At 52.9% G+C, this 22870-nt stretch overlaps 1 protein-coding gene across 1 annotated transcript in view; it reads right to left on the reverse strand.

Annotated features, from left to right (window-relative positions):
* The window catches only part of PADI2 (peptidyl arginine deiminase 2), a 53341-nt gene extending 40976 nt beyond the window's left edge, over positions 1–12365 (reverse strand). The window contains exon 1 of the mRNA XM_032300570.1: positions 12177–12365. Within this exon, the coding sequence (XP_032156461.1) occupies positions 12177–12268 (92 nt within the window). The 5' untranslated portion in view covers positions 12269–12365. The remainder of the gene's footprint in view (positions 1–12176) is intronic.
* Positions 12366–22870: the final 10505 nt, after the last annotated feature.

Raw genomic sequence — 22870 nt, forward strand, 5'->3', positions numbered from 1 at the left:
AATGACTAAGAGAAATGTGAGCTGGATTAACGAAAAGTGTTAATAGTGCGACAGGTTGAAGACAGTTTTGGCAAAAGCCATGAGAGTCTGGGAAACCGTGGCCTTGGTCTGGGAAGCATTTCTCTCCTGCAAGTCTCTGCTTTGCCCGTCAATGCTCTGGGTGGCCTTGGGCCAGGGACTTTCCCTCTCTGTTTCATCCAGTGTTAAATGAGAGGGTCGAACCAGAGCAGAGGTGGCTGAGTCCAGAGAGTGCAGAAGAGAGGCCCTGGGCGGAGGGGTGAGGAGGAAGGCTCTAGAAAGCTGGGGATGGCTGGGCGTGGTGGCTCATGCCTATCATCCCAGCCCTTTGGGAGGCTGAGGCAGATGGATCACCTGAGGTCAGGAGTTCACGACCAGCCTGGCCAACATGGGGAAACCCTGTCTCTGTTTTAAAAAAATCTAAAAATTAGCCATGTGTAGTGGTGTGTGCCTGCAGCCCCAGCTACTCAGGAGGCTGAGGCAGGAGAATCACTTGAACCCAGGAGGCGGAGGTTGCAGTGAGTTGAGATCACGCCACTGCATTCCAGCCTGGGCGACAGAGTCAAAAACGTTGTCTCAAAAAAAAAAAAAAAAGCAAGCAAGCTTGGGATTTCCTGCCTCCCTCACTCCCCCCATCTTAACCAGAGCCACTACTACTTTTATTTATTTATTTATTTATTTTCTTAAATTGAGACAGAGTCTTGCTCTGTCACCCAGGTTGATGTGCAGTGGTGCGATCTCGGCTCACTGCAACCTCTGCCTCCTGGGTTCAAGTGATTCTCCCACCTCAGTCTCCCAGGTAGTGGAGGCTACAGTCATGCACCACCATGTCTGGCTAATTTTTGTATTTTTAGTAGAGATGGGGTTTTACTATGTTGGCCAGGCTGGTCTGGAATTTCTGACCTCAAGTGATCTGCCCACCTGGGCCTCCGAAAGTGCTGGGATTATAGGCATGAGCCACCATGCCTGGCCCTAGAAGGGTACATTTTTTTTAAAGCAGTGGTCCTATATATTGAGCTTCTTCACACAGTTCTGTTTAGGAAAAGATGTTTTACAAGATGATCTCTTAGCACCCTGACTCAGTTACTGTAAGTGATGCTTCCTGCCCGCCTTCATTCCTCTGGGCCAGTGAGAAACCAAAGGAGGCCTCAGAGGCTCCAGAGGGTTAATGCCCAGCCCACATCGCAGCTCCAGGGCCCCACACCCTCCTATTCCCCAGCACCAACCCTGCTCTGAGCTGAGCAAACAGCTATTCTTGGAGTGGCCCTGGCGGAAGCAACAAAGGGGCCCATTGTCCCCCTGCAGATCCTGCTGGCTGCCTTCCTCCACACAAAGAACCCTTTAGAATCCCTCTCGCAGAAACCTGAGAGCCAGGGGCTTCAGGCACCTCGGCTGTCCCTGGAGGCTTTGGGGAGGGGCCCAGGACAGTATTGAGGGGAAGGGAGGGGACATGGGGGTGGTTATGACCTCCTTGCTGATTAGAGAGAGGCTAAGGAAGGCACCGATGGAGGGACAGTCTGCCAATCCCTGTGCCACGTCTCTGCCTACTGCTGAATCCCACAACCCAGGACATGGCTATGCTCAATGTAGTCTTTGGCAATACGTGAATGAATGCACCTGCCCTTCTTGGCTTTCCAAACTGTATTACCCAAGTGACTTTTTTAAAAAAACAGAAATCAGGTCGTTTGCTTTCTTGAAAATATTCACTGGCTCCTCAGTGCCTACCCATACAAGAAAATCCAAACTCTTCATCCTGGTGTCGAACTAGGGTCATTTGGCCACTGCACCTCAGCTTGACTCTCGAGTTTCATTTTCTGCGATTCCTTCCACCGCTTCAGTGCCTGCACTGTTCCATCTCACTGTGCACTTGGCATATGTCGTTTCTTTTACCAGCAAGACTTTTTCCTGACTTGTCTGCCTGGCAAATGTCCATCTCTCCTTGAAGACCTAACTCAATCCAGTCGCCCCCACAGTTACTGCCTGGCCCTCTTGGCAGCTCACTCCTTGAAGGCAGGGATTGTATCTTTTTTTTTTTTTTTTAATTCATTTTATGGCATTTTAGGTTTGGGGGTACATGTGAAGAACATGCAAGATTGTTGCATAGGTACACACGTGGCAGTGTGATTTGCTGCCTTCCTCCCCATCACCTATATCTGGCATTTCTCCCCATGCTATCTCTCCCCAGCTCCCCACCCCCCACTGTCCCTCCCCCATTTTGTGTTGAACAAGGAGAACACATGGACACAGGGAGGGGAGCACCACACTCTGCATCTTTTTTAGCTTGTTTGTTTCAGCACCTGGCCTAGTATGGGCGCGTATATAAATGTTTGTTCCGGGAGGGCTGGAGGAGGAGGGCTTATTTATATGGTTATTAATTCACTCAACATGTATTTACTGAGCACTTACAATGTGCCAGGCACAGTTCTAGGTGTTGGAGGGTACATTGGTGAAAAAGCGAACACATTCCGTGGGCCCATGGAAAAAACAGATATATATTTTTTTGAGACAGTGCCTTGCTCTGTCACCTGGACTGGAGTGCAGTGGCACGATCTCAGCTCACTGCAACCTCCACCTCCCGGGTTCAAGTGATTCTCCTGCCTCAGCCTCCTGAGTAGCTGGGATTACAGGTGCCCACCACCTTGTCCAGCTAATTTTTGGTTTTTTTTTTTTTTGAGACAGAGTTTCACTCTTGTTATCCAGGCTGGAGTGCAATGGCGCGATCTCGGCTCATTGCAACCTCCGCCTCCTGGGTTCAGGCAATTCTCCTGCCTCAGCCTCCTGAGTAGCTGGGATTACAGGCACGTGCCACCATGCCCAGCTAATTTTTTGTAGTTTTAGTAGAGATGGGGTTTCACCATGTTGACCAGGATGGTCTCGATCTCTTGACCTCGTGATCCACCCGCCTCGGCCTCCCAAAGTGCTGGGATTACAGGCTTGAGCCACCGCGCCCAGCCTAATTTTTGTATTTTTACTAGAGTTGGGGTTTCACCATGTTGTCCAGGCTGGTCTGGAATTCCTGACCTCAGGTGATCTGCCCACCTCAGACTACCAAAGTGCTGAGCCACTGTGCCTGAATGGAAAAGACAGACTTTCAGTCGATTACATGATTACAGCTGTGATAATTGCTATAAAGGAGAAGGATAGGGTGCCATGAGTCCCCAGTCTGGGGTTCCAGGAGGGATTCCCTGAGGAAGTGGCATTTGAACTAAGGTCTAAACCTTACACTCTAGAGGACAGGTGAGAATTCATTACACCATTGCCGTGCTGACTGTTAAAAAAAGAATTAATTAAACCAGAGATTCTTAAGTTTGAGTGTGCATTACCACTACCTACAGGGACTGCTAAAATACAGGTGAATGGGCCCAGCCCCTGAGTTTCTGATTTATCAGCCGTGGGGTGGGACCTGAGAAACTGCATTTCTTTTTTTTGAGATGGAGTCTCACATTGTTACCCAGGCTGGAGTGTAGTGGCGCAATCTCGGCTCACGGCAACCTCCACCTCCTGGGTTCGAGCCATTTTCCTGTCTCAGCCTCCTGAGTAGTTGGGACTACAGGTGCATACCACCACACCCAGCTAATTTTTTAATTTTATTTTATTTTTAGTAGAGACAGGGTTTCACCATGTTGGCCAGGATGGTCTCGATCTCCTGATCCCATGATCCACCTGCCTTGGCCTCCCAAAGTGCTGGGATTACAGGCATGAGCCACTGCGCCCGGCCTGAGAAACTGCATTTCTAACAAGCTCCCAGGTGATGTTGTTGCTGCCGGTCCAGGGACCACAGTTTGACAACCACTGAGTTGGACAAGGGAGGAGAGAAAGAGGAGCAGAGATCTCCAAGCAACAGGCCAGCTTGCGTGATGGCCCGAGGTGGAGGTTAGTCGTGCATGTTGGAGAAACTGGAAGGAGGGGAGTGTGTCTGGAGTTTGTGAGCAAGGGGGTTGGAGGGTGGTGGGAGCAGGGGTTCTAGATAATGGCAAGGAGCTGGCCTTTCTCCTGACTGTAGAGGGAAATCACGGAAGGTTTCTAAGTGGGGGTGGCACGATCAGTTTTGCACCGTAGATAGATCATCCAGGGTGCAGGATCACCTGGAATGCAAGGTGGGGGATGGATTTCAGGGGAGCAGCAGCAGAAGTTGGGGAGAGGGTGGCTGCAGCTGCTCACATGAGTGATGATGTTGTCTTGGGACCAGATAGTGGCTGTGGAAATGGAGAGAAATGGCCACTTGGTTGGTGTCAAAGGGCATCTGCCCAGCTCCACAAATGCTTCGTGGTCTCTAGGAGACATGGGTCCTCTCTGCTCTTGGCTCATTCAGCGGGGAGGGCCACCGGCTTGGCCTTGCAGGGCTGGGGTGGCTCACCAGCCCCAGACTTGAGAGCACGAAGCGCCTACTCCTCACTGGCATCTGGCGCTTTCAACTTGCCCGGCTGGCCTGGCCCTCGTTAACACCAGCCGGGGCTCATCCCCAGAGTGACCCCAGCTCCTGGCAGCCTGGGTGTGACATCCTGCTCTTGGGGCTTTAGAGGAGTCTGAGGGGGGGAGTCATGGGTGCCAGCCTGGCATGCAACCCCACGGCAAGCAAGAGGCAGGCAAGGACCGGAGACAGGATGACCCCAGTCCAGACCTCACACCTGGTGCTCGGCATGCTGGTGGCTGGAGCCCTGCGGGCGGGCCGCTGCCCTGAAAGGGATCAGTGGAGGCAAACCGTGACGTCTGTCTTCAGCCAGCCTCCTTCACCATCTGGAGCATCCAGCTTTCCTGGACCTCTCCTTAGGGAAGAAACACTCTGATCTATAGCTACCCCTCTCCTCAGAAACCTTCAGTGACTCCCTGCTACTCACAGAACACAGTCCAATGCCCGAACAATGCATTCAAGGCCCGGTTAGAGCTCCCTGACCCTCTAGCCTTATACTTCAGGCCACTGAAGCTATGCCCTTTCTGTCTCTGTGTGCCCCCAACTTTCCTGACAGTGATCTCTGCCTCTGAGTGGCATGTTCTTGGTCTCACTCTGAATCCAGCTCAGTTGCCACTTCTTCCAGGAAGTCATCCTTGATCTCATTAGTAAAAAAAAAATCTCTCCCTCCGTTTATTGGTGTCTCAAACAACAGTTAAAAAATGCAGTTCTGGCCGGGCGCGGTGGCTCATGCCTGTAATCCCAGCACTTTGGGAGGTCGAGGTGGGTGGATTATGAGGTCAAGAGATCAAGACCATCCTGGCCAGCATGGTGAAACCCTCTCTACTAAAAATACAAAAAATTAGCTGGGCATGGTGGTGTGCACCTGTTGTTTCAGCTACTCAGGAGGCTGAGGCAGGAGGGTCGCTTGAACCTGGGAGGCAGATGTTGCAGTGAGCCGAGATTGCACCATTGCACTCCAGCTTGGGCGACAGAGTGAGACTCTCTCTCAAAAATAAATAAATAAATAAATAAATAAATAAATAAAATAAATGCAGTTCAACATTTCTCTCCCATAAGTGCTATGAACTCTTTGAGCACGGCGATCATGTCTCATTATTACTTGTTTTCATAATGAGCTCAGTACTAATACATAACAATTTGCTGAGTATTTGCTGTTATCATTATTTTTCTAACCACTAGAGCACCGGGGAACTGGCATTTATTACGTCTCAGGCTCTGTACTAAGCCCGTGGCCCACAGGGTCTCAGTCTATTCTTTCGATTACCCATAAGGCCCAATTACCAATGTGCTCATTTACAGATGAGCACATTGAGGCCCCTAGAAGGCCAGCACCTGCTTCAAGTCTCAGGGACAGTCATGGCTGGGTGTAAGGGCAACACAAGCTCTCTGAGGCCTGGGCCTGGATGCCCCCTCCCTGGGAGGGAATTTGAAGCCTGGAGCCTTCCCTGAGGTTCCTCAGGTAGGCGTGCCTGGTGCGGGGCAGAGGGGAGGGTCAGGCCTGGCTCTGGAGAAAGCCGAATGAGAGCCCCCTACTTATTTCACAGGTGGGATTCTGAGACTCAGAGAAGGGACACCAAAGACTGGCTTCCTGTCCTGGGCCCTTGGGTGGATGACAGAGAGAAGCAGGCCTGGGCCCATCAACACCCCTGGGTACAAGGTCTGGCGTGGCTGGGTGGGAGAGAGCAGCCTTCAGAAACTGCCTCCTCCAAAGTGTGGCAGGTGTGTCTGGCCAGCTAGGAGTGGGGTCTGGGGTGAGCCCCTGCCACTGGGCTCCCATCCCAACGCAGGGCCCTGCAATCAATAAGTGAAGGTGTCAGGGACCCCAGCTATGCAGGGGACTGTGGGCCCTGTCCTCCTTAGAACACTCCCAATGCCAGGGAACTAGCCTGAAACCAGAGCCCTGGAGCGACTCCTGGCAAGGCCTCCTGTTTGGGGTTGAGGGCTCTGGGTGCTGTTCTGATTTATGAACCACCTGACCTGGCCTGAATTCCTCCCACCGTCATTCTCTCAGGAGCCAGCGTGGCTCGGGCCAAGCTTGGCCACGTGCCCTTGACCTTCCACAGGCCCATCCAATGGTGTCTGTCCCTTGAGGTTGAGGGTGGGGAGCTCAGCCCTATGACAGCCCAGTCACACGCCACATTCATCCATCCATCCATCCATCCATCCACCCATCCATCCGTCCATCCATCCGTCCAGGGAACTGTTCATTGACTCCAGGGAGGACCACGAACAAGGACCACTGAAACACAAGTGCCAGGAGGGCAGCCCGGCAGAGCAGGCAGTGGCCTGGGCTCTGCACCCCACAGTTTACTGGCTGTGCCATCCTGGACAAACATTTCTTCCTTCAGTTTCCCCAACTGCAAAAGGGGGGCAACAATTGTACCTCACTCATAAAGTTGTTGCAAGGTTTAAATACGTAGTTATTACATGCCCGTGAGATGAGCTTGCAAAGTGTTGAGAAGGCTGTCAGGCACAAAATAAGTGTTCAGTAAATATACACTAGTAATATTGAGAAACAATGAGAAGATGTGCAAAGAAAAAAGTGTGATGAGACAGAGTTCTCGAGAATCAGGGTAGGGCACCATGACATGGGGTAGTCAAAGAAAGCTGCCTGGAGGAGGTGACATTGGAGATGAGACTTGAGTGATGAAAGTCAGGTCTGTGGGGCTCTGGGAGATGGTGTTGCAGGCAGAGGGAACAGTAAGAGCAAAGGTGCTGCAGAGGGAACGAGCTTGGCGCAGCCAAGGGCTAACGGTATCCACAAAGCCAGTGTGGCCAGAATGGAGTGCTGGGGAATTGCTAGGAGAGATCAGTGAGGTGGGGCCTGGTGCATTATGGGGAGGGGAGTGCATAGCACCCCAGGCCCCCAACACTGTCAGACCTTCCTGGTCTAATGACACTTTTAAAAAAAGGAAGTACATCTCTAGCCCTCACACCAGCCAAGAGACACGGTCTGGGAGTGAGTTTGTGCCAAAGTCTAGGAGCGTCTGCCTGATGCCGCCCTCTCATCTTCTGCCAGGGAGTTATGGGCAAATTATTATTATTGACCTGATATTACTAGCTGACATTTATCCTCTTTCTATCTCCTGCTGGGACAATGGCTGGTCAGCCTCTGCCTTGGGGAATCCCAGGGAAGGGATTCCTCCCACCTCCACCTCACGGACGCAGATGGAACCAGGAGACTGCTTTGCACAGGCAAAGGGACAGTGTTCACGTCATCCCAGTGTCCTGAAGCTCCTGCAGACCTCAGGATCTGGATCCTGGCCTCTGTCCACCAGGGAGGAAAAGAAGACCCTTGCCTTCTCGAGAACTCTCACTCTCTGACAGAAGCCTAAGCCGAGGGAGGGACAGAAGAAGCCATTCCCGAGGCCCAGCTTGTGGGCAGAGGGTGACCACGCTGCTACCTACTGTACTCCGGGGGTGCCCTCTCTCTAATCCTTCCAGACTCTGGGAGTGTCATGCCTCCAGTGTTCACGAGACATAGATGGCCAGGATGGAACTGACCCAGGCACTCCTTCTGTGCCCTCTCTCCAACGTCAAGCCCGAATCAGATGGGGACCAAGGCCAATCCCCCGAAGAAGTGGCTATCAGCTAAAGCCACCACTGGAGGAGGGTGTGTGGGCCAGGCACACCTGTGCCAAGACTAAGATGAGTGTATTTGGGAAGAGTAGAAGGAAACAGCGAGTATCTTTAACAACAATCTCAAAGTACAGCCTCTAAGAAACACACTACTTCCTTCTTTCTGTGTATGTATTCATTGTTTGCTGGAGACCAGCAGTCAGAATGTGGCTGTGTCAAGGCATCCATCCTCAAAGGAGCCAGTTTTGCTGGGAAAGCGTGGGTGGCCCAGAGCACCCCTGCCTATGGTGGCCTGGATGACCCCTCATGGGGCAGCAAAGTGGTCGATTGTTTGTAACTGTGACCCTGAGTGTACAATTTCTACTGGACACAAGGTCCTTCCTCGTGTTCTCTGATCAACCCTCATTTGGGTCAGTGGAGGCTCAGAGACGTAAAGTGATTTGCTCAAGGTCACACAGTCTGTGGATGGAAGCTGGTAGGGCAGTGCTTGCCACGACCACAAGGTCTATTGAGGAATGGGGCTGGAGAGGCCCCTGCTGTGTGTGTGTAGGGGAACAGGCCGTGTCTGTATTACAGGAAAGGAGGCCCAGAGCCCTTGGGGAAGGGAGTGGGTGCTGAGGCCAGTTCACTCACCTTTGCGACTCAGAAGGAGTGAGGGTCAGGACGCCACTCCCTAATAAACCGGGCCCAGCACCCTCTGGGTCTTGTGCCTTGGAGTCTACTTGGAGGCTCTGGGGGCATCCCTTGGAGTCTTGAGCCAAGACCTGTGTCTGGGATGCAAAGGACTCAGGGAAACGTGAAAGGCCAAATGGTAGTTGGTGAAGTCTCTGGGGACAGCAGGCTCACAGCCAGGGTCGAAGAGACAGAGGCTGAGAGGGTTGCCCAGTTCAGCCTTCCAGTTTTAGGGTCACATAGGACAGAGTGGGGGATAAGAGCATGATTTCTGAGTCAGACAGACCTGGACCTGAGTCCTGTGTGACACTGGACAAATGGCTTCATCTCTCTGAGCCTTACCTTCCTCATCTGTAAAATGGGATGATCAGGGTCTACAGTGAGGAAGAAAGGAGGTGGTGGGTTCAGTTCACACATGCCCACTAGTACCTCCTCCTGTTATCAGTGCTGACAGTTGCTCTCATGACTACATAATTCGAGTAATAAAGCAGTAACAACTCAAGCTCCTTAGTCCTGGGAGTGGCTTCCTTCCACTGGACCAGTGAGTCTCAACTGGCTGTGATTTCGCCCCCACACCCCATGCCAGGGGACTGCTGGCACTGTCTGGAGACATTTTTGGTCATCACAGTTTGGGGGTTGCTACTGTCATCTAGGGGACAGAGGTCAGAGATGCCACTAAATATCCCACTGCAACAAAGAAATGTGGAGCCCAAAATGCAACAGTGCCGACACTGAGAACTCTGCACTAGGCCTGTGCTGTCCAAGACAGTGGCTGCCAGCATGGTGGCCAGTGAGCACCTGAGATGTGCTCAGCCTACGCTGAGATGTGCTGGAGTGTGAACTGTGCACTGGAAGGCCGGGCGCGGTGGCTCATGCCTGTAATCTCAGCACTTTAGGAGGCCGAGGTGAGTGGATCACTTGAGGCCAGGAGTTTGAGATCATCCTGGCCAACATAGTGAAATGCTGTGTGTACTAAAAATACAAAAATTAGCCGGATGTGGTGGCAGGCACCTGTTGTCCCTGCTACTTAGGAGACTGAGGCATGAGAATCACTTGAACCTGGTGGGCAGAGGTTGCAGTGGGCTGAGATCACACTGCTGCGCTCCAGCCTGGGTGACAGAGCAAGACTCTGCCTCGAAAAAAAAAAAAAAAAGTGCACTGGATTACAAAGACTTAGCATGGAAAAAAAAAAAAGAATATAAACCATTTCATTAATAATTTTTATATTGATTGCATGTTGAAATAGTAATATTTTAAAATATTGGGTTAAATAAAATATAAGATTAAAATTATGCCTTTTTTAACTTCTAAAAAGATGTGGACTACTAGAACATTCAAAATGCAAACGTGGGGCCGGGCGCGGTGGCTCACGCCTGTAATCCCAGCACTGTGGGAGGCCGAGGCAGGTGCATCACGAGGTCAAGAGATCGAGACCATCCTGGTCAACATGGTGAAACCCCGTCTCTACTAAAACTACAAAAAATTAGCTGGGCATGGTGGCGCGTGCCTGTAGTCCCAGCTACTCAGGAGGCTGAGGCAGGAGAATTGCCTGAACCCAGGAGGCGGAGGTTGCGGTGAGCCGAGATCGCGCCATTGCACTCCAGCCTGGGTAACAAGAGCAAAACTCCGTCTCAAAAAAAAAAAAAAAGACAGTCCAAATGTGGCTTTATTGTGGCTCAAGTTGGACTTTTTTGGACAGTACTGGTCTGGAGCGCACTGCCCTCTCAATGGTGGTGGAGAATCTTAAGTGCCGGTGGGGAGCGGGGGTGAGGGTCTTTACAGTTGCCGAGAAAGAACAAGGGGAATAGTCACACTGCTGCCCCCTGTGGAGGGAGGCTGAGTCCACATCTGCCCCACTCTGCCGCCACCCCTGCCGGGCCTCTCTCTGCCTGAATAGAGTGAGGGCAGGGGCCTGAGCAGGACCCCTCCTTTGCTCCCCACCCCTGACTGGGGGCATCCTGCCAGCCTTTCAGGCTGCACCAACCATGCCCCAGCAAATAATCAGGTGGGTATGGTGACAGCTGAGGCTTAAAGACCTGCGCAGCCTGGCTCCATGCCCACTCCCTATCGGCGCCCAGTCCAGTGCTGGGGGTGGGGAAGGCCGGGGAGCTCTTCCAGCCCACTGGTGCCCGGACCATCCCCGACTGCTGTCTTCTTGTCCTCAGAGACCACCCAGTCCACCTCTAAGGTTACATGGGGGAGGCAGAGGTTGAGGCCAGGGGCAGAGGCCTGGAGTGAGTCCCTGGTCCTGGGTCTTGGTGGTATCAGCGTGGCCAGTGCCTCTGAAGAGGTGGCAGGAGACTGGCTGGGCAGGTGGGAGGGCTGCCAGGGCTGTGTGGGGAGACACATGACGGGTTGGTGGGGGCCTGGGAGAGGCAGGTGCTCCAGGTGTCAGGATGATTTGGGAGCAATAAACCATGATGGTGCCTCCGTGTGAGTTCAGTGTAAGGCAGAGAGAGGTTAGGGGGCCCGTCTGGTGTCAGCACAGGGTCCCACCTCAGAGTCCTGCCTGCCCTCGGTCCCCAGCACTGACCCCTCAAACCCTAGCAATGGGGGGCGTTTTAAATGCTTGGAATGGAGGGTGCGGATCAAACCCCAGCATGGCCCCACCCCTTCATTCACACCAGTAACACCTTTCCAAGGCCCATGCCATGTACTCAGGGAGACAGATCACTGGACTCAGCTGCCTGCTGGGATTTGGGGGGAGTGGTAGGGCCCTACCCTACTTCCAGCTGTCTCAGAAATCCCGCACTCAACCAAGTTCTTGGACAGAGAGAAGGGGAGGGAGCAGAATTCTAAATCAGGGTCCCTCTTCCAACAAAGTATACCACTGTACACCCCAAGTCCCCGTCGTCAGCTCGGTGGAATATGGTCCTTATGTGGTCTCAGAATGAAGTAAGGCAAAGGCATCTGGGGACACGGAGCTCAGGGCCAGTGCCTGGGGACAAGCAACCACCAGCAGCCCCCACAGGGCGAAATCGGAGCCTGAGCAACCTCCAGGCCCAGATTCCGCCTCAGGGCAGCTCCCTTTGGGCCCTACCCCAGTCTCTGCGGGAGCTCTGCTGAGCTGGGAGTGGGAAGCAAGAGAGGGGCTGGGCTGAGGTGGGTCGAGGGGAAGGGACGTGCTGAGGGGAAGTGAAAGGGGAGAGGGCGGCGGGTAAGCTGAAGGGGTGGGAGGTCCCCAGGAGGAGAACTGGAGAGGCCCAGACGGGGCGTCACGGGTGAAGGGGAGGGTCTGCGAAAGGGGTCGTAAGGGAGGTGGGGCTGAGGCTGTGTTAGGGGGTCTGGGAGAGTCTCAGGGTTTCAGGAAGGTGGACATGAGGTTCGGGGGTTGTCAGGTTTCTGGATGAGGTTCTTAGGCTTTCTGGACTCGGGGGCCTCGGGATGAGGGACGACTCGGGCTGGAGAAAGGCTGTCCACGTCCCCGAGTCTGCGCGTCTCAGGATTTCTGGGCGCGAGATCTCGGCCCGGGCGCCACCGTGGGCCAGCTCACCTGTAGACATCGGTCCAAAGGTAGGTGCCCAGCACGTACACCGCCTCCACGCGGCTCCCGTACTGCAGCCGCACGGTCCGCTCGCGCAGCATCCTCCCCGCCGCAGTGCCCGCGCTCGCTGGTTCGGGGCCTCCGGGAGCACCTGCAGCAGGTGCGCCTTCTCCAGCAGCCTGCGCCCCACAGCCCCGCGCGCTGCCTTATCCAAGAGCCGGTGGGTGGGGCGTGGGCGTGGCGGCCCGCCTCAGTCCTCTCGCAGTGGGCTGTGGGCCTGTTCGTCAAGTGTGGTCCCGCCCCCAACTCGTCCCGCCCCACGGCGGTCGCGGTGAAGTCATCAAAGCCAGTTTGGTGCTTTCCCTGGTTGGTTTCCTCATTCATTCATTCAACAAACCTAAGGTGGGCGCACAGGTGTTGGGCGCCAGGACGCAGGGCCCTGACTCCCCTCCTGACGCCCCAGCCAAGTGGGGCAGAAAATGCCAATTTGGGAGCACAAAGAGAGAGCCCTAATCCAGCCTAGCGTCCTGGAAGCCTTTCCAGAGAAGAGGATGCCCGAGCCTACTTAAAGGAGGCGTTTGCAAACTAAAGGCGAGGAGAGGGAGCCGCCTGTACAAAGCCGGGTACAGCCCTATACCCCCACCCCCCACCAGTCAGATGGACCTCACCATAGGGAAAATGGGAAGCAGTGGGGGTGGGGAACCCGGCAGCTGACGGGACCAGGACGCCAAGCCAAGGCATTGCAGGGTGGGAGATGGGACCTTGGAGTGGCTGCCTCAGCGAGCCGTGATCGGGTGTGCTGTGAAATGGGTCGCTCTGGCTGCCCCCGCTGCCCCTGGACAGGAGGCTGCTGTGACTAGGGCTGGAGGAGCGGGGATCGATCCGGCCACTGCTTATGGGCTGGGAGTTTAGTGGCACCTGGTGACTGACAGGATGTGTGGGTTGAGGGAGAGGGGAGGGGCAAGGATTAGGACCCCAGTTCTGGCCTGGGCCACCAAGGGAAGGGGGATGCTACACAGACTGACAGGTGCAGGGTGACAATCGGTGTGGGCCTGAGCCAGCCCCACCTGCATCCTAGCCCTTCCCCTCTGACCCAAGCCAACCGCTGTTCAGACACATATGTCACCCCTGTAATCTTTGGCAAGTGAGGACAGAAACTAAGGGTGGGTGGCAGAGGCCGTGGAAGGGAAGGAGTGGGGTGGAGGGGATGTGTGTTTGGGAAGGAGTTAGAGCTGATGGAAGATGGACCTGCAGGAAGGGGTGACCCCGGACAAGAAGAGTGAGGCCCACAAGTGCCCAGTGCTGACACACCAGCCCCTGGACTCTGACCTTCTCCCCGAGGTGGCCCAAATTAGGAGGTGGTGAAGAGCCCAGCTGCTCCTGAGTGGCAGGGATTTGGGAGGAATGTGGGTGGAGATGAGGGAAGGCCCAAGTTTTAGCCAGGAGGTATTTGTCCCCTAACGGCACAGCTCACAGACCCAGGGAGAGACCAGTAACTTTTTTTTAAGTTTCTCTCTCTTTGCCCAGGCTGGAGTGCAATGGCACCATCTCAACTCACTGCAACCTCTGCCTCCCAGGTTCAAGTGATTCTCCTGCCTCAGCCTCCCAAGTAGCTGGGATTACAGGCTTGCACCACCACACCTGGCTAATTTTGTATTTTTAGTACAGACAGGATTTCACCATGTTGACTAGGCTGGTTTTGAATTCCTGACCTCAGATGATCCACCCGCTTTGGCCTCCCAAAGTGCTGGGATTACAGGAATGAGCCACCATGCCTGGCAGAGGCCAGTAACTTCTGATGGGCTCCTGGCACCTGGCTGAGCACATCTTCCATCAGGAGGAATATTGCGGCTGGCCACCTGCCAAACTGGGACAAAATGTGTGGTTTGGAGAGACTTCGAGGTGCCCCCAGAGGTGGGCTGGTGTCTGGTCACCCCTCTGCCCTGAGTCACTTTGGAGCCCCTACTGTGTGGCAGATAATGGGCACCCACTGGGGTTCTCGCTTTCCTGGGGCTCTACTTTTCATTTCACCCATGGGGAGACTGGGCCAGAGTTGGGGAGGACACTGTGCCCCACGATGACAGAGGCCCGGGGCAGCTTATGACAGGATGCTGGGCAGAGTAGAGATAACATGGGGCCGTGATGCCCAGGGAAGCAGAAATAAGGTCGGGCACTTACTGCGTTCTTTCTGTGGGTCAGGCCCTGTTCCAAACAGCACTTTTGGTGCATTAGAGTTAGATCACTGAATGCTCCCAGTAACTCCGCCGCTTTACAGATGAAGACAGTGAGCTCTGAGGAGGTGGGGGGATTGACTCTGGGTTGCAAAGCTCCTAAGAATAGCAGAGGGAGGAACTTGCAGGGCCACTGGGGGAGCAAGGACAAGGCTGGGTGGGGGCACGAGCAGAAAGCTGTCTGTGCTTTGTAGATGAGGGAGTCGCGCTCTGCTTTGGTACAGCCTCAAGCCCATGTGCCTTGCCATTCGGAGCCCCATTTTCTGCCTCTGAAATAACTGATCCCCCAGCACAGCGTAAGGACGGTATCAAATGAGACAATAAGATGTGGAAAACACTGGCACAGAGCCGGGCACAAGGCTGAAGAAATGAAGCCCCCTCTCCTTAAAAACCCAGCTGAGACCTGGCCACCCACCCTCAGGGCTCCTGCCCTGGCTTGGGCCATCATGTTGGACCCAGAGCCTGGTTGATGGGCCAGGAGTTTCCTGGTGCCCAGAGGTTTAAAATAGCTGAAGTGGTCACAGCTGTTGGTAGATTCAGGGCCGGAGGTCTCATGCATCACGGCTGCTCCCACCACTCCCCTGGGGTCCGGAAGAGCCACAGAGCATCTCACAGGGCCTTTTGGGGGCTTAGCTAAGGCCAGTTCCTGGCACTCACCGACACCCACCCCTCCAACACCTGCCCCTGTCAAGCCTGCGGGCAGAGTGCCTGGGCTGGGAGGGGCCCTTTTGAGCAGTTTTCTGTTCTGTTCCTTTACTGGGTGTGGGGGTCTCTGTGCCAGGCTGTGGGGGAACAAGGGAGACCACTCAAACATCGACAGGCCTGCCTTGAGGAAGTCAAGAGCTCACCAAGGGCACCGTACGTGCAAGAATTTAAAAAGAAAAAAGAAATGCAACAGTATTACCTGGTCATTGTGGAAAAGCTAAAAAATCTGATCACCTGTGACCCTAGTTCCAGAGATCAGTCGGAATCTATGTGAGTATGATCTGGCCGGGCTGCCCAGAGGCGGATCAACGCTGCTGCGGGTGAGGACATTTCCTGAGCCCTGTGCCATGCCAGGAGCCGTTCTGAGAGCTTCACACATCTCAGCCCATTTAATCCTCGCTGCAGCCCTGTGAGGTGGGAGCTGTGATTATCTTCAATTTGCACAGAGACACCAACCACCTTGGCAGTGAAGATCGTGGCCTTTGGTCTTGGTGGACCTGGGGTCAAGTCTGGCTCTGCCCCTCCCTACCTGGGGGCCTCTCTGGGCCTGTTTCTTCTTATGCAAAGGAGGTCCTAGGAATTGTTTTAAGGAACAAGATGATACCCAGTAAACGACTCTGCACATCGTGGCCTGGCACAGACTCAAGCTCCAGTAGACAGTAGTTATTTTCTATGCATATATAGTTATTTTAAGTTTTCGTAAACAGGGGCTTCTGACTACATGCTGTTTTAGAACATACTTCAACGCTTCTACAATGTGAGAGGCTGGGCTGGCTGTGGCCAGGTCACACAGAGCCTTGTAAGTCGTGGACAAGGCTTTTGGGCTTTATTTTTATGGGGTCACGGGGAAGCCTGGGAAGGACTTTGGAAGGTGTCAATGGCACGAAGTGTGCTTTAGGAGAATCACTCTGGCTGCTGTGGGCAGCCAAATTCGACAGGAATTCTGGCAGGAGACCAGAGAAAGGAGGGGGTCGGGGTCTGGGCCATGGATCCCCAAAGCAACCCTTCTGTGCCTAGGGACCTCGCCAACCCCTGACTCTGCACCGTGGGGACCTGCAGGTGTACCCTCAAGAGCAGGTCCCCATAACCCTGGCCCTGCCTGGCAACCTCATAGTCCCTTTCCCCTGACAAAGCCCACCCTTTGGTCCCACTCCCTTGAGAGCAGTCTCCAGATCGGGGCGTTGATTCAACCTCTGCCTCAGCTCTCAATCCTGAGAGACATGGCGCTCGGAGGGAGGGAAGGGCTGGGGTGTTCCGTTGTTCTAATGCTGCGTGAGTTCGGAACGAGGACGTCGTGTGTGTTCTGTGCACTGCTGCGGCTACATCCCCTTGGAGGACATTAATACATGCAGAGAGAGAGGTTTATTTTAAGAAATTAGCTCGCATGATTGTGGGGGCTGGCAGGTCTGAAATTTGTAGATCGGGCCAGTCAGAAATGAGGGAAGAATTAATGTTGTGATCTTTTTTTTTTTTTTTAAATTTGAGATGGAGTCTTGCTCTGTTGCCCAGGCTGGAGTGTAGTGGCATGATCTCGGCTCACTGCAACCTCTGCCTCCCAGATTCAAAAGATTCTCCTACCTCAGCCTCATGAGTAGCTGGCATTATGGGTGCCTGCCACCACACCTAGTTAATTTTTGCATTTTTAGTAGAGATGGGGTTTCACCACATTGGCCTGGTTGGTCTCAAACTCCTGACCTCAGACGATCCACCCGCCTCAGCCTCCCAAAGTGCTGGGATTACAGGCATGAACCACTGTACCTGGCCTATGTCACAGTCTGAGTCTGAAATCTACAGGTTGGAAACAGCAGGGTTTCTATGCTGCATTCTGATGGCTGAATTGCCTCTTCTTTGGGAAACCTCAGTCTTTGCTCTTAAGACCTTCAACTGATTGAATGTGGCCCGCACACATTTTAGAGAACGATCTACTCAACGTCTGCTGATTTAAACGTTTATCACATCTGAAAAATATCTTCGCATCTAGACTGGTGTTTGACTAGATGACAGGGTGCCGAAAGACGGGCTAAGGCTTTGATTCATTAGGTCGCCATTTATGGAGCATTTATTTCTTGCCAGGCACCTGTGCTAAGCACTTTGCATCTGTATCCCACTGAATCCTTGCTACAACCCCAGAAGTAAGTATTTTTATTACCCTTAGTTTATACTTCCAAGGGTAAGATGACTTGTTCAGCCCAGAGTTCTATCCCTAGTCAGTGAAGCAAAGGTAGAAAGGTGAACGCTGCAGATGTAATAAGCCAGTTGTCTGAAGGGCTGCCAGGGGGTCAGAGTAAGCCTGTGAGGTCCTAGACCCGAGCTGTCCACCATGTAGCCACTGCCACACGAGGTTACTGAGCACTTGAAATGTGGCTGGTTGGAATTGACATGTGCTGTAGGTGTAAACAGTGGTCCCCAACCTTTTTGGCCCCAGGGAACGGTTTTGTGGAAGACAGTTTTTCCATGGACGGTGGTTGGGGGGATGGTTTCGGGACGGTTGAAGTGGATTACATTTATTGCGGACTTTATTTCTATATTATTACATCGTAATATATAATGAAATAGTTCTACAACTCACCATAATGTAGAATCAGGGGAGCCCTGAGCTTGTTTTCCTGCAACTAGACGGCCCCATCTGGAGGTGGTGGGAGACAGTGACAGATCAGCAGGCATTAGGTTGTCATGAGAAGCACGCAACCTAGATCCCGCACATGCGCAGTTCACAATAGGGTCCGTGCCCTGATGAGAATCTAAAGAGGAAGCTTTGCTTACTAGCCCACGGCTCACCTCCTGCTCTGCGCCCGGTTCCTAACAGGCCACAGACCCGTAATGGTCCATAACCGGGGGGTTGGGGACCCCTGGTGTAAAATACACACAGATTTCAAAGAATTGGAAGGAGAAAAAGAAGGTAATTTAAAAAATGATTGACTCCACGTCGTAATATGGTGAATGTATTTCATTACATGAAATAGTATTATTGGCTGGATGTGGTGGCTCATGCCTGTAATCCCAACACGTTGGGAGGCTGAGCGGGGAGGATCATTTACATTCAGGAGTTTGAGATGAGCTTGGGCAACACAGCAAGACCCTGTCTCTACAAAAAATTTAAAACGTAGCCAGGCATGGTGTTGCACTCCCTGTACTCCCAGCTACGTGGGAGGCCAAGGTGTGGAGAATCTCTTGAGCCCAGGAGGTTGAGGCTACAGTGACCGGTGACTGTGCCACTGCACGCCAGCCTTGGCAACAGATCAAGAGCCTGTCTCAAACAAAAACAAGCAAGTGAAAGCCCAAAGATGTATTGCTGAAATTAATCGTACCTATTTATCTCAGCTTTTAAAAAGATGTAGCTACTAGAAAATGTGGTTACCTGTGAGGCACAAATTTGTGGCTCGCATCATTTTTCTTTTTCTTTCGAGACAGGGTCTCACTCTGTCACCCAGGCTGGAGTGCGGTGGTGCGAACTTGGCTCACTGCAACCTGCGCCTCCCGGGTTCAAGAGATTCTCATACCTCAGCCTCCAGGGTAGCTGGGACTACAGGCCCGCACCACCATGCCCAGCTAGTTTTTGTATTTTTAGTACAGACAGGGTTTCGCCATGCTAGCCAGGCTGGTCAAGAGCTCCTAACCTCAAGTGATCCGCCGGCCAGCCTCCCGAAGTCTTAGGATGACAGGCGTGAGCCACCGTGCCCTGCTGGTTTACATCATTTTTCTATGGGCAGTGCAGATCCAGACGCCTCTAAACGGTTAGGCAGGAACTTGTTCCTGATTGTTCTGGATTGAGCCTGGGCACAGCTGGGCCCAGTAGATAAATGTTTGGTGAAGAGAGTGGAAGTGCTTCAGAGTTCCCAGTGGGCAGCCATGGGGTTAACAGCAAAAGGAGCGAAAGCAGGGAAAGGAAAACGCGAAGGCTGCAAGACGCGGCGACCACGAGGTGGCGCCAGACCCCCGTCTTGGAAGCAGGGAGGAGGCGGTTTTCTCGAGAGGCCGCGCTGGCTGGCCTGAGCCGCCGAGCTCGGAACGCTCCCGCCTCTGTCCCACCCCACTCAGCACCTTCCTTTAGCTTTTGGGACTGTCTTTTTCCTGGTAGTTTGGGTCAGGATTCAGGGGCCACCTTTGCGTGAGGTCAGTGGCAGGTCCCTTACGGTGGGACCGTCTCACCAGACGGAGGCGCAGCTGAAGCCCAGAGAAGGATGAGTGGGGCCCAGGGAGGGGCGGTGACCGGCCCAAGGGCGCGGAGTCGCCTGTTAAAAGAGGGAGGTTTTTTGTGTCTCATCCTGTCTTGTTACCTCAATGCCTTTGTCCTGTGAGCCTGGGCCGTTGATTCGTTTTGATGAGCACTTAATAAATCACAGAGTCAGCTGCTGTGCGGGCGGGAGTGGGACACAGGTCCATCCTTATGAGCAGCCCAGCAGGTGCAAAAGACAGGCACGGATGCACACACACATGCACACGCATGCGCACACTTACAGGCACGTCAGTGTACGCACACACACTCACATACACGCACATACATGCACGCACATGCATGTGCACACACACACATACACCATATGTACACGCACCCACACATGTGCACACATGCACACACATGCAACACACGTGCACACACATACACACCCTTGTGTAGAAAGACCACCACACAGGCATTTCCACCCACAGTGGAAGAAGGCACTATAATGATTTCTGCCATACCCCATGAGGTGGTCACATTTTCCATCTCTAGAATCGGTCCACCTGGATTGACATCCTCCTAGCCCTTCCTGGCTTGGGAGGCCTTGGACAAGTCATCTCACTTGAGTCTCAGTTTTCTCGTCTGTGAAATGGGGGTTAATCATGGCACCTCCTTCCAAGGTGGTTGTGAGGTTTAAACAAGATGATAGGCTTGGCACAGTGGCTCTTGTGCACAGCCTTGGCTTCAACAGAAGAGGAAAGTTTAATACTAGCTAAGGCAAGAAGGGAAGGCTTCATGGAGGAGGTGGACTTTCATCTCCCCTTTGAAGAATGGGTAGGAGTTTGACAAGCAGAGGTGGGGGAAGGACATTCCTGGCAGGCGGCAGAGCACAGCCAAGTGGGGGGAGTGTGGAAGCGCAGGAGGGTGTGGGGTAAATTGTAGGAGATTTGGGGTATAAGACCAAGAAAATAGGCCGGGCGCGGTGGCTCATGCCTGTAATCCCAGCACTTTGGGAGGCCAAGGCGGGTGGGTCACAAGGTCAGGAGTTTGAGACCAGCCTGGCCAAGATCGTGAAACCCCGTCTCTACTAAAAATACACCAAAAAAATTAGCTGGGTGTTGTGCTGGTTGCCTGTAATCCCAGCTACTTGGGAGGCCGAGGCAAGAGAATCGCTTAAATCCGGGAGTTGGAGGTTGCAGTGAGCTGAGATTGCACCATTGCACTCTAGCCTGGGCGACAGAGCAGGACTCGGTCTCAAAAAAAAAAAAAAAAAAAAAAGACCAAGAAAATAGTCTGGGGCTAAGCCGTGGAGACCTTGAGTGCCAGGCCAGAGAGCATTCCAGCTGGGTTTTGTGGGCAGGAGGGGGCCGCCGAAGGGAGGACCCCCTGACTGCTGGTGAGAATGGGTTTGAGGGATTCTGAGGGCAGGTGGGAGGCTGTGCTCTAGATGACAAGGGAAGAGGCCCCGATGGGAATGGGGGACTAGCGTTTGAGAAAGGCAAACCGAAAGTTAAAGAATTTTCTGGGGCAGATTCTAGAGATCTTGGAGCGTGGAGACTTCTCCGCCCTTCCCGTGTTCAGAAGCCTCAGGTGAGCTCCTCCCTGAGCAATTGGCATGGCTGTGCCATACACGCAGGTTCCAGCAGGAGGCGCCAGGAGAAAAGGTACCTGGTGCAGCCTCTTAGAGGTTAAGGAAGAAAGGAGAAAGGGGCTTGCTCTGAGCGAGTAATTAAACAGATCCCATTCTTTGGCCGGGCAGGAGCTTGAGGTCTAGCAGGACGTATTGGAGAACCCTGGAGCTGCATTTAAATCCTAGCGCTGCGTTTACCTGTCTGTGCCTTGATACTCCCATCTGTGAAATGGGGTGATAAAGTGTCTTCTTCCTATGATCATTATAAGAACTAAATGAGATAAAGCACGCAAAGCCCTACCACATAGGAGGTATTTAGAAAAGGGTCGGCGTTGGTTTGCTGCTGTTATCGGTGGGCAGGAACTGAAGACAGGCACTACCCATGCTGGCTGAAGCCAGCCTGGTCTGTCTGGATAAGAACAAGTCACCAGGGCCTGGCTTGATGATGCATGGGCTATTGAGACCTTGTAGTGACCCTAAGTCTCTGGGCAAGTGGGAGTCGGGGGCTAGCTCTTAATTTTCACAGCCATCATTACATGAGACCACCTTGGGCCCCATGAAACGCTGTCTCTACCAAGAATGGCAAAAAAATTAGCTGGCCATGTTGGCGTATGCCTGTGGTCCCAGCTACTCCGGAGGCTGAGGTGGGAAGATTGCTTGAGCCTGGGATGTAGAGGTTGCAGTTGCAGTGAGCTGAGATTGGCCACTGCACTCCAGCCTGAGACCCTGTCTCAAAAAAAAGAAAAAAAAAAAAAGATCCGCCGGGCGCGGTGGCTCAAGCCTGTAATCCCAGCACTTTGGGAGGCCGAGGCGGGTGGATCACGAGGCCAAGAGATCGAGACCATCCTGGTCAACATGGTGAAACCCCGTCTCTACTAAAAACTACAAAAAATTAGCTGGGCATGGTGGCACATGCCTGTAATCCCAGCTACTCAGGAGGCTGAGGCAGGAGAATTGCCTGAACCCAGGAGGCAGAGGTTGCAGTGAGCCGAGATCGCGCCATTGCACTCCAGCCTGGGTAACAAGAGCGAAACTCCGTCTCAAAAAAAAAAAAAAAAAGAAAATTTATGAATTTGTGTTGGCCGCATTCAAAGCCACAGCTGCATTCAATGCCACTGGCCAAGGGTTGGACAAACTTAACATAGACCATATTCTCTTAAATTAAAAATATTTCAAATTCCAAACTTGAAATTGAGTCTCTGAAACATTTTTTTTTTTTTTTTTTTGAGAAGGAATCTCACTCTATTGCCCAGGCTGGAGTGCAGTGGCCCATACCTTGGCTCACTGCAACCTCTGCCTCCCAGGTTCAAGCGATTCTCCTGCCTCAGCCTCTCAAGTAGCTGGGACTACAGGCGCATGCCACCACGCCTGGCTAATTTTTATATTTTTACTAGAGACGGGGTTTCACTATATTGGCCAAACTGGTCTTGAACTCCTAGCCTTGTGATCCGCTCGCCTTGGCCTCCCAAAGTGCTGGGATTACAGATGTGAGCCACTGTGCCCGGCCTCTGAAACATTTCTTTGCTCAATTCTTGTCAAGCTTAAAAAATAAGAGCCTACTAAGACAATGATCTTGTCACCCCAAGAAAAATTTGAGGTTAGTTTTCCCGTTTTTGGGGATCCCACCTCCTCCAAGATTCCTTGATGTCCACAGAAACTTTGGGCTTGGATGGAGGTTTTTGCCCAAGGTCTTGATAGGACACAGTCCTATTGTTAGCCATTTAAACAGGATTTCCCATAACCTAAAAAGGCAGTGCCATCGTCTGTGTCCCCTGGGCTCAGCGTCTGCGTTTCCTATTTCTTAAGTGAGATTTGGGGTTAAGTAATGCCCTTCCAGGTGGCCTTACCACTAGTTTGGATTCAATTGGTATCTTAGTCCACTTTGCATTGCTCTGAAGGAATACCTGAGGCTGGGTAATTGATAAGGAAAAGGAGCGTATTTGGCTCAGTTCTGCAAGCTCTGTAGAAAACATGA

The sequence above is a fragment of the Sapajus apella genome, unplaced genomic scaffold (genome assembly GCF_009761245.1).
Source record: "Sapajus apella isolate SASKATOON/1434 unplaced genomic scaffold, GSC_monkey_1.0 scaffold43, whole genome shotgun sequence".
Taxonomy (NCBI): domain Eukaryota; kingdom Metazoa; phylum Chordata; class Mammalia; order Primates; family Cebidae; genus Sapajus; species Sapajus apella.